At 29.0% G+C, this 12,119-nt stretch overlaps 1 protein-coding gene across 1 annotated transcript; it reads right to left on the bottom strand.

Moving 5' to 3' along the window:
* Positions 1-8,121: 8,121 nt before the first annotated feature.
* Positions 8,122-11,320, bottom strand: LOTGIDRAFT_237304 (hypothetical protein). The gene is given in 4 exon segments (XM_009046472.1): positions 8,122-8,141; positions 8,155-9,258; positions 9,790-9,897; positions 11,284-11,320. 2 exon segments carry the CDS (start codon positions 9,877-9,879, stop codon positions 8,491-8,493), a joined length of 858 nt encoding a protein of 285 aa, XP_009044720.1. The 5' UTR covers positions 9,880-9,897; positions 11,284-11,320; the 3' UTR covers positions 8,122-8,141; positions 8,155-8,490.
* Between the last annotated feature and the right edge of the window lie 799 nt (positions 11,321-12,119).

Raw genomic sequence — 12,119 nt, 5'->3', positions numbered from 1 at the left:
TTTTTTCAGCTTATAAATACAGTTTGTTTTTCAGTCTAACTTAAAAGGGCCTCTTAAACATTTGTCAAAATAACCTTCTGACCTAACTCTGCATCTTTGCGAGAGTATGAAGGAATTTGATTGGTTAAAGCAGATTGGGTCAAAAAGTTTTTGACGGATGATTATGTCTTTAGACCCTAATGATGTGGCTGTATTTAAAAATAAAAGCTAATAAAAAAAAAAGCGGAACGAAAGTTTGGTTTAATTGTAATTAGACTGGTTTATTCTTGTATCTCTTGCATATTATGTGAAGTCAATCCATCTTATGTTCATAGCATCTTCTATGAAACAGGTCATCGTCTCACCAAGCTATTTGGGGGCCCACTCAAGAAAATTTTGACCTCTCACCTCTGCCACTACATTTATTTTAGAATTGACCAGAATACTAAATTGTTATTATGATAAGTAAAATTTGCCTCTTTAAGCTGGTGAAGCAAATATTTAGATACCAGTAATTATATCCCATGTTCATGTTGTATATTCAATATACATACAGATAACCGAAGCATTGCAGACACCTCAAAAGAATTGGAACTCTCCAATAAGGAAAACATGTTTATCAAAAACCTGATTAATAAAACAGCAGACAAGTAATATTGTTGATAATAAAACAGAATGGCATGCAAAAATATAACAAAACTACATTCAGGGAATATGACTGAGATGTGATAAACCAGGTTATTAAATATTGATATATATAACTATATTGTTTGTATTGAATGGTATATAGTGCATGTCATGGACAATGAAACTTTTGAACTGTGATGATAATAATATACCCTTTAACTCAAAATTGCATCATTGATATTGATATGTTGATATACCATTTAAACCCCAATTTCATAATGGACATTGTTGTTAATATAACCCTTTAACCCCAAATTATATCATTGACAACATTGTTAATACATGTTTATCCTGTAACCCAAATTTCATCATTGACATTTTTTTCAGTATTCTCTTAAACCCAAATTTCATCATTGGCAATATTGTTAATATACCCTTTAACACCATACTTCATCATTTACAATGTTAGGATACCCTCTAACCCATAATTTCTAACAAGGTTGTTGATTTAACTCCAAGTTCATTGACATTGTTTTGAATATACCCTTTAACCCTAATATCACCATTGACAATGTTAATATATTTTTAACCCCCAAATTTGATCTTTGGCATTGTTGTAAATATACCCATTAACCCCAAATTTTGTCCATGACAATGTTGTTGTTATGCCCTATAATTTTCATCTTTAACAATGTTTTTGATATACCATTCTACCCCAAATAGTCCTGTCACAGCCCAAAAAGCTTGTGTACCTTAGATTATTATTAGTAAATCATATAAGTACCTTGCTTACAGGCATGACACCACATCTACCCATCTGAACTTGTTGATGTTCAAAATATCTTGCATCTGTCATAGTCTGATTAAAATTCAGCAAGATTTTGTATGATAAAAATTTCAGATTATAGAACTAAACCTACCCACATCTTCCCAACCCTGAAAAAAGTTTATTTGGGAAGCAACGATATACTGTGTATAGAATCTGTGTATTAACTGTGTATAGAATCTGTGTATTAACGAATTGATGACCTGATGAATGAAGTTATTAAATATTGATAATTACTGGTTCATATTGATTATAATAGAGAGTATATAGTGCATTAATGTGATAATTATATACCAAGGGATACATATGTCATATAGTGTACACTAATACAATCTTTGTATAATGTATATATATATATTTAATTTAGTAATGTGTATCTATGGAATAAAGACATATTGATGATATTATCAATCTCATATGTTTTCTTTCACTATGCATCAGCATGATATGTTTCCCATCTGTTACACATGGTGCTTTGAAATATTTCACTTATCCAAACATAGCTGAAGTTTCCATGAATCATAGGGTCTGAGTAGGGGACACATTATTGTCAGGGGGGGGAAAGGAATTTCAAAGACATCTTAAAGTGGGGCAGGGGATTGAAGCGGGCAAGCCTCAATTCTAGGGGGATTGAGGGCCATGACCTGTAGAAATGCCTCTGCCAAATAATGTTGATGGCAAAGCAAATTGCTGTTTTAAATTACATCAAGAACATATTTTAACTGAGATCAATATGAAACTCTGATATGCTAAATGACAATTTGATATGAGATTATATGGAAAATGGCCAGCAGTAAATGATGTAGAAAACGTGTCAGGTTAATGTTAAGTGGAGAACAGAATCAATGGAAAATGAATCTAATGTGATACAAGATTAATGAAGTTGATACAAGAGGAATCAAGTTCAGCCTCTCGTTAGTCCATGATATATTAACTATTGTCATGCAATATTTCATAGTAAAAAGCCTGTCTAGAATATTCGCATACTGAGAATTATTTCATTGTCATCAAATTCTTGGGATTCATTATACCATGAACAGCTATTAATTAATAAATATTTAGAAATATTAATTTTGTTCACTTTGAAATAATATTAATGTTATTTAATATCAAGTCATAATAACTTATATGAAGCAATATAAAGTAGGTTTTTTAAAAACACGTAAACTTAAGAAGGATGACGTAGGTGGCAGATTTTAAGGAACAAAAATTAGGTTTCTGGAAAGTGATTAAAACCATCAGTTAAGAAGTTTCGAAAATCTTGATGTGAATATTACAATAAGTGATAGGAGTCATCTATGTATTATGTGTTAAAAATGATGATAATAGTAAAGTGATAATAACTATCTATAGTAAAGGACTAAAATCTAGGTTTATTTAAATTGGTATAAACTAGGTTTATGTAAAATGATATAAACTAGGTTTATGTAAAATGATATCAACTAGGTTTATGTAAAATTATAAAAAAACTGGGTATATTAACAGGGAAAATTGAGCTTTGATTCAATTTTGAAAAGTAAGATTTTGTTATCAACACTAGGCTTGGTAAAGAATTTTGTAAGTATTTTGGCAGACTTATAAAAGCTATATTTTTGTTCTGATTGACTATTGTAAATCGATAGTAACCTGGTTTTTGTGATTAAATGTTATGTGCAGTATTGCTGAATCATAGTAATTTTTTGGCTCCTGTCATTGGAGGGCAATATTGTGATGTATAAAGAACTTCATGTAATTTAACTTTTATCTTTTATTTTCTTTTTAGACAATCATGTATTGAAACTTAAACTGGAAGTTTTTTTTAAATCTATTTTTAACTTTTTCCAGACATAATTAGAATATAATTAAGTAAGTATTTCAGTCCTGTTAAACTCAGACAAGAATGAGCAAAATTAGGAAATCGTCTAACATTAAACAATGTTTAGTTGTACTGATATAGTGATAAATAATAAACGTCCATAAATTATGATATTAACAATGTTTTGCTCTAGAGATAAATAATATACTTATGTTAAGTGACATAAAATTAGTTTTGTATAAGTGATAAATAATAAACTTATGTTCAGTGATATAAACCATGTTTTGATATATTGATAAATAATATACATCCATAATTTATGATATAAACAATGTTTTATTCTAGAGATAAATAATATACTTATGTTAAGTGACATAAAATATGTTTACTCTAGAGATAAATGATAAAATTATGTTAAGTGATATAAACTATGTTTTGCTGTAAATAAATTTATGTCAAGTGATATAAACCATGTTTTTCTATGGGAATAAGAAAATAAACTTATGTCAAGTGATGTTTTGTTATAGTGATAAATAATAACTTACGTTAAATGATATAGACTATGTTTTGATATAGAGATAACAAAAAAATAAACTTATGTTAAGTGGTATAATCCATGTTCTGTTGTAGTGATAAATAATAACTTATGTTCAGTGATATAAACTACAGTTTGATAAAGAGATTAAAAAAATAACATTATGTTTAAATGATATAAAGTGTATAAGTGTAGTAATAGAAAATAAATTTATGTCATATAAACCATGTTTTGCTGTAGAAATATAACAAAATAACTTATGTTAAGTGATATAAACCATATTTTGTTAAAGAGATGAATAAATAAAATTATGTTAAATGATATAAACCATGCTTTGTTGTAGTAATAGATGATAAATTTATGTCATATAAACCATGTTTTCTTGAAGAAAATTATGTTAAGTGATAAAATCCATTTTTGCTTTAGAGATAAAAATAATAGACTGATGTCAGTGATATAAACCATGTTTAGTCGTAGAGATAAAAATATAAAATTATGATAAGTGATATAAACCATGTTTAGTTGTAGAGATAAAAATATAAAATTATGTTGAGTGATATAAACCATGTTTTGTTGTAGTGATAAAAATATAAAATTATGTTGAGTGATATTAACCATGTTTTGTTATTGTGATAAAAATAAACTTATGTTAAGTGATATAAACCATGCTTTGTTGTAGTAATAGATGATAAATTTATGTCATATAAACCATGTTTTCTGGAAGAAACTTATGTTAAGTGATAAAATCCATTTTTGCTTTAGAGATAAAAAAAAAAGACCTATGATATAAGTGATAGTGATATAAACCATGTTTAGTCATAGAGATAAAAATATAAAATTATGTTAAGTGATATAAACCATGTTTAGTTGTAGAGATAAAAATATAAAATTATGTTGAGTGATATAAACCATGTTTTGTTGTAGTGATAAAAATATAAAATTATGTCAGTGATATAAACCATGTTTTGTTGTAGTGATAAAAATATAAAATTATGTTGAGTGATATAAACCATGTTTTGTTGTAGTGATGAAAATATATAATTATGTTGAGTGATATAAACCATGTTTTGTTGTAGTGATAAAAATAAAAAATTATATTGAGTGATATAAACCATGTTTTGTTGTAGAGATAAAAAATTAACTTATGTCAGTGATATAAACAATGTTTTGTTGTAGTGATAAAAATATAGAATTATGTTGAGTGATATAAACCATGTTTTGTTGTAGAGATAAAAAATTAACTTATGTCAGTGATATAAACCATGTTTTGTTGTAGTGATAAAAATATAGAATTATGTTGAGTGATATAAACCATGTTTTGTTCTTGGGATGAAAACTAAACTTATGTTGAGTGATATAAACCATGTTTTGTTGATAAAAAATAAATTTATGTTGAGTGATATAAACCATGTTTTGTTCTAGAAATAAAAACTAAACTTATGTTGAGTGATATAAACCATGTTTTGTTGTAGAGATAAAAAATAAACTTATGTTAAGTGATATAAACCATGTTTTGTTGATAAAAAATAAATTTATGTCAGTGATATAAACCATGTTTTGTTGTAGTGATAAAAATATATAATTAAGTTGAGTGATATAAACCATGTTTTGTTCTTGGGATAAAAACTAAACTTATGTTGAGTGATATAAACCATGTTTTGTTGATAAAAACTAAATTTATGTTGAGTGATATAAACCATGTTTTGTTCTAGAGATAAAAACTAAACTTATGTTGAGTGATATAAACCATGTTTTGTTGTAGTGATAAAAAATAAACTTATGTTAAGTGATATAAACCATGTTTTGTAGATAAAAAATAAATTTATGTTGAGTGATATAAACCATGTTTTGTTGTAGAGATAAAAAAATTAACTTATGTCAGTGATATAAACCATGTTTTGTTGTAGTGATAAAAATATAGAATTATGTTGAGTGATATAAACCATGTTTTGTTCTTGGGATAAAAACTAAACTTATGTTGAGTGATATAAACCATGTTTTGTTGTAGAGATAAAAAAATAAACTTATGTTAAGTGATATAAACCATGTTTTGTTGTAGAGATAAAAACTAAACTTATGTTAAGTGATATAAACCATGTTTTGTTGTAGAGATAAAAACTAAACTTATGTTGAGTGATATAAACCATGTTTTGTTGTAGAGATAAAAAAATAAACTTATGTTAAGTGATATAAACCATGTTTTGTTGTAGAGATAAAAACTAAACTTATGTTAAGTGATATAAACCATGTTTTGTTGTAGAGATAAAAAAATAAACTTATGTTAAGTGATATAAACCATGCTTTGTTGTAGAGATAAAAAATAAACTTATGTTGAGTGATATAAACCATGTTTTGTTGTAGAGATAAAAAATAAACTTATGTTGAGTGATATAAACCATGTTTTGTTGTAGAGATAAAAAATAAACTTATGTTAAGTGATATAAACCATGATTTTGTATAGTGATAAAAACTGAATTTATTGCATATGATAAAGAGAAATCAGCTAAATATAAATATAGAATTTTGTGATATACTATGATAAGAGTTGAAGTATTTGATATAAATATTAACAGCTGTATAACCAGCCATTGTAATATTGATTTCATCATTTTATATATTTTGACATAAGTAATAACTTACATTATTTACAATCCATACAGACAAGTAAAATAATTTCAACTATTTAATTTGAAAAGTTAAATATAGGTATATAGTCTTGAAGCAGTAAAATTAAATAAAACACAACCAAAATCTATAACACTTGACATCTGCAGGTATCCTGCAGTTACCCTTTGTACCTTTCGAAACCACCCTTTCTATCCTAATCTTATAATCATTATACACAGCATTGGAAGTTAACCTTTCATTATACAAAAAACATGAGAATGAGGATATATAGCTGTAACCCCTGTCTATCTGTCTGTTAGTTTTTATATTAGATGGAGTTTATTTGATTTGTAAGAAACTTAGTATGAACATTTGTAATGATGAGATCTCAAAAGAATTTTAATATTTAATTATCATATTTACAATAAGTGCAGCAGAACCCCTGTAATTGCTCAGACGATATTTTATTCCTGTAGGTTGTACCTAGCATTTCAATGCCTGCCTAACTACACATATTGATTCAAGCTTATGAAGCTTATGTATATATAGCATTCGCTTTTTCAAGAGCACTTTTTTAAAAAGTGGCTTTAGAACAAATCATAGCTCGACCTAAATGTATATGCAGTATTAACTAGTATACCACTAATTTAAGTATACCACATGATGCTGTCATAGCACTTTTTGTTGTCTTGTTCAATACCACTAGCAATAGAGCAAATAATTATAGTCAATTCCCATTATGAGAGCCTGCAAGAGAAATTCCCCCATTTTTATAAACAAAAGATGATTGTCACATATTCAAAAAACAGAACTTAAATAACAACCTGGTTTATAGCAAACTAAAGCCTATTAAGATGTAACAATCTAACCTCTCAACCATTGGGCAAGTTACTATTTTATCTGATAAAAGATAAGATCAGAAAAAGAAAAGTATTTGTTCTGTTCTAGGCCTGTACATTTGGGCGAATCAAACCTTCCCTTCCCCAAAATTTAACTTTACTTCTAACAATACAACATAAGTTCATGCTGTATGTAACATGTTTGTTTGATATGGGATCAATTTATTTTTAACAAGATTTATTTCAGTAAAATAAAGTTTAAGAATGAGAATAGAATTTAATTTGTCTGGCTGGAGCATTACATGATCCTGGCTTCTGTTGTTACAAAAACAAAACTTTATTGATCTCATGCCATGAATATCTTCCAATGATTCCTTAGAGAGGCATAGCATTCTTTAATTTATGATGTTAATGATAATGAAACATTAATGGCTTTTCAGACGGCCAAAATAAATCTAATTAATATACATGTTCAAATTTGGATATTAGTTTACCTTATCTTATGTCAGTTACTTAAGTTATTCTCAAAATGAAATGAAATTAACAGAGTTTTACTTCCTACTTTATGCACCTGATTGTGCTGATGGACAAAGTTATGCAGTGTGCAATGAGGATATGTTGATGGAATGGCGGCATAATCCTACTCTATTTCGATATCAAATCATTCAGAGTTTATTGTACCATCTGAATGAATAGATGCTTTTTCCATCTCAGCCCCTTTGACCTACATTAATGACATGGGAAAACTGGGTTAAAAATTTGAAGGTAGTTTCTCAGTCTATACCAAGAACCAAAAAGATACCATTTCAATCAATTTGGAAAACAGAGTAGTATTTTTAGGATCATGTCAAAAGTATCATAAAAACTTCTAGATATTGGTGATGAGAGGTAAGAAAGCTATTCTAGTCTCTTTAATAGCCAGAACAAAACAAAATATAGTACAATATATATTACTAAATATATTACTAAATATATTCAACAATAAGCAACCAATTACTAAAATAGCCAGAACAAAACAAATATATTACAATATATATTACTAAATATATACAACAATAAGCAACCAATTACTAAAATAGCCAGAACAAAACAAAATATATTACAATATATATTACTAAATATATACAACAATAAGCAACCAATTACTAAAATAGCCAGAACAAAACAAATATATTACAATATATATTACTAAATATATACAACAATAAGCAACCAATTACTAAAATAGCTTGAAAAAAAGTTTTAACCTCCATATGTGCTTTCTGAGATTTATGTAGTATGATCATTGAGAGGTATATCTTTTGTATATAAATACTTTAAGGTGATATATACCAAAGAATAAAAACTGGATCAAAGGATAAGCAACAAATGCTATTATAGAAACATACATCATTGCTGTACCTGGTTTGGACCAATCTAGGATTGAGTAAATTGTTTTATCATATGCAGCTGAAAAAATGACATAAATCAAACCATACAGTATGGGATAAATGATATGAAGTAAACGTATTGGTATTGGTGATAAACACTGTTCTAAGAACACTATCACAGTATTAATGATGTGCAATTGGACATTTTCCATGGATGAGGCTTCAGCTTCCATTCCTGGAGCAAGCACTGACCAGAAAATAATGGTTACCATTAAGGCATTAGAAGAAACATAATTATATGATAACCACACTATTGCATGGAGGATGTAAAATTTGGGAGGCACCATAGAGTCATCTCCAGATCTGGCTGATTCTTCTGTATTTTCATAATTAGATTGTCTACTTTTTCCTTGAAAACACTGTTCATGAACCTCTTTGTCTGTTGGTGATATAAAACTTGTTCCTTTGATAGCTCGGTATATGAATGTTGTTAGTGCCACAATAAAGTGTAACAACATGTGTATTGTCAATGCTACATATGTCCAGTTAGTAAGGAAGGCACTCCATGGTACTCCAGCTGTTATTCCTGAAGAACGAGCAGCAGTTATGATTAGCATGGATAAAGTATAGCACATCATCAGTAATCTGTAGGCCAGGAAGAGAATTGGTGGTGTACGAAACTGAAAGGGAAGTCAATAGTATAGTCAAAAATTGTGCAGAAATATATGTTGATGTAGTTGTCTTAAAGCATACTTCAGGGCAGTTTTCTATTAGCTAGTTGACAAAATTATAAACCAGGTACTTCATAATGGAATTTCAATTAGTGACATCATCAAACACTTAGTTTTACTGGAATTGCAAGAACTACAAAAGTCAGATTAATAAATGGAATAGTGCAAACTGATGCTATCTGTGTCCCCGATATACAATTTACAATCCTTTTAAATGCAGAAGGAACATTAACAGAAGATGATAAGCACCAGTTTATCTGTTTTTTTATTTAATTTTTATTGACAGTTATGTACTAGATAAACAACATTGCTTTTAGGTTTGAATCTATTTAATTTACCAACATGTCACTTATCCATGATTGATGTTTTAGGGGTGGTCAGGGTAGGTTTCATGATTCATTTCGCAAATTATTGACCCCATTGAAATTAAAATGTTTGTATTTATGACTAAAGTAAAAACACAAAATAAACGTTACTTACAACAAAGGTATAGAAACATTCATGATGTACACCTCCAAATCCAAACTTCTTTAAGCGAAACTCCTCTCTCAAGACTAAAAGACCTTCCATGTTGGTTTGTTGCAGAGCCTAAAAATATCAGTCACACACCAAATTTATTTCTTTGACATGATAACTATTCATCAGATGCAGCCATTGTGACAAATATTAATGACCAGCTAAAAATGTAGGACACAGTTAGACATCAATTAGAAAACTCTTTGAGATGCTAATAGGTAATTTGCAGAATGAACAGGGAAGTTCAAGGCCACATAGTGAAAGCAGGTTATCTTTCTGTCACCTTATCATGAATGGAATACATTTTCTTTTGTAATAGGACACATTTCCTATTTTGTGTTAAAGGAGCACCTTCACTTTCAAATCATACCTTAGTTTCAGAAGCAGGAATTTTTTTTAATTTACATAATCAGTAATGTTGTTCACAGCTCATCGTTAAAATTTGAGTCTTCAGATCCATGTGTATGCATAATTATTCACATTTGAAAGTAAAAAATTTGACTCGAAGTTTTGTGAGACTATGCCATATGTACAAAACACAAATATAGACGGTGAAATTTCTAGTTTGAGGTATATTTGAAGGGATTATGCTATTTTCGTGTGTTTTAGTACTTCTTAAGACTTAAAGCACATTCAAGACTCAAATGAATCCTCAAAAATGCCGACTGTTCCCCTTTAAAGGAATTGTAATGAGGTTTTCTTTTTTTGTGTGTATTAGGGACACTAATAGCATCATTTAAACTTTTCCAAATTTCAATCAGATGCCTTTTGTTCTTGTAATTCCACCAAAACTAAGTGTTTGATGTCACTAGTTGTAAAATTTGCTTCACACATAAGGGCCTTTGTTATCAGGGACGTCATCAAACTCTTAATTTTAGTGGAATTGAAAGAACGACAGACATCTGATTCAGCTATTAGCAATACACAAAAAAACGTTAGAAAACCTCTTTACACTCCCTTCAAGTACAGAAGTTTTTACACAAAAAAATTTAGAAAAACTTTTAAGAGCAAGGAAGTTTTTCTAGCCATATTAACTATAATAAATAGGTAGAATTCACAAAACCATAATAACACCGGTCCGACTCATGGAAGCACTGGCACAGGCATCAGAGTTTTTCTTACTATGAGGAGGATGCAAATCCACAGCACCTAATTGACTAGCAGGCGACAATCCAACTCGATAGCAACTGAGCTATTCCATTGCAACAAAAAGACAGCAAACAACTTTTAATAATAAATCACAAGTTTCAGGAAAATCAAAATAGCAGCAGAAATATGACTTCGGGTCCAAATTTTCTTGTATAACAATGACTATAGATATATCTACAGTTCAAAGTTTGTTGTCATCTATCAATTAAGTTAAAGTTATAGCACCAGAAGTTTACATTATTATTATTATTCCCTGAAAGCTGGACAAATAAACTGTAACAAACACAGTGCAATATCATAAAATCTTACCTAATATGGTAGGTATCTGTCTACATCAGTTTATATTATTGTTATAAAAGACTTACCTTTCCACCTCCCTTCTTATATTACAGATAATAAACTAGGATGGTGATATGTGTTGAAATTGCATATTGATAAACAGATTAAACATTTTTAGGTCAAGATCGCTTCAAAATGACAAAAATGACACTCTTAAAACAAGTTAGAAGAAGTTATGACTTAAATACCTGTTACTCAATGACTTCAAGGTTTCTAGCTCATATTATTATTTGTTTGGAATTTGAAATCTGAATTTTAATGATTTTTATACGCCCACATGAAATGGTGGGGCGTATATTGCCGTCACCCATGTCCGTTGGTACGTCCGTCCGTCTGTCTGTCCGTCCATCCACAATTGCTTGTAAACACTCTACAAGACACAATTGTTTACGAATTTTGACAAAACTTGGTATGAGTGTTCGTAATCACCCAAGGATGAACCCTATTGAAAATCAGAAGAATCGAAAAATATTTAATATAAGTTATTGCCCTTGTTCTTGAAAACGCGTTCAATTTTTAGCTCGTAAACACTCTAGAAGGGACAATTCTTGATGGATCTTGACGGATTTTAACGAAACTTGGCATGAGTGTTCATTATCACCCAAGGATGTACCCTATTGAAAATCAGAAGAATTGAAAAATATTTACTATGAGTTATTGCCCTTGTTCTTGAAAATGCGTTCAATTTTTAGCTCGTAAACAGAAGACACAATTCTTGATTGATTTTGACAAAACTGGGCATGAGTGTTTGTTATCAACCAAGGATAAACCCTATTGAATATCAGAAAAATCGAAAAACTGTGTCT

Source organism: Lottia gigantea (assembly GCF_000327385.1).
Source record: "Lottia gigantea unplaced genomic scaffold LOTGIsca_102, whole genome shotgun sequence".
NCBI classification, from domain to species: Eukaryota; Metazoa; Mollusca; class Gastropoda; family Lottiidae; genus Lottia; species Lottia gigantea.
The sequence above is the reverse complement of the archived record's forward strand: the minus strand, read 5'-3'. Positions and strand labels throughout refer to the sequence as shown.

What these genes read in the sequence shown, in the direction of transcription:
- LOTGIDRAFT_237304 (XM_009046472.1), bottom strand. Translation starts at nt 9,879, where the DNA reads ATGGAAGGTCTTTTAGTCTTGAGAGAGGAGTTTCGCTTAAAGAAGTTT. An exon ending in AATGTTTCTATACCTTTGTT is followed by an intron (nt 9,259 to 9,789) that starts GTAAGTAACGTT and finishes CTTCCCTTTCAG; the next exon opens with TTTCGTACACCACCAATTCT.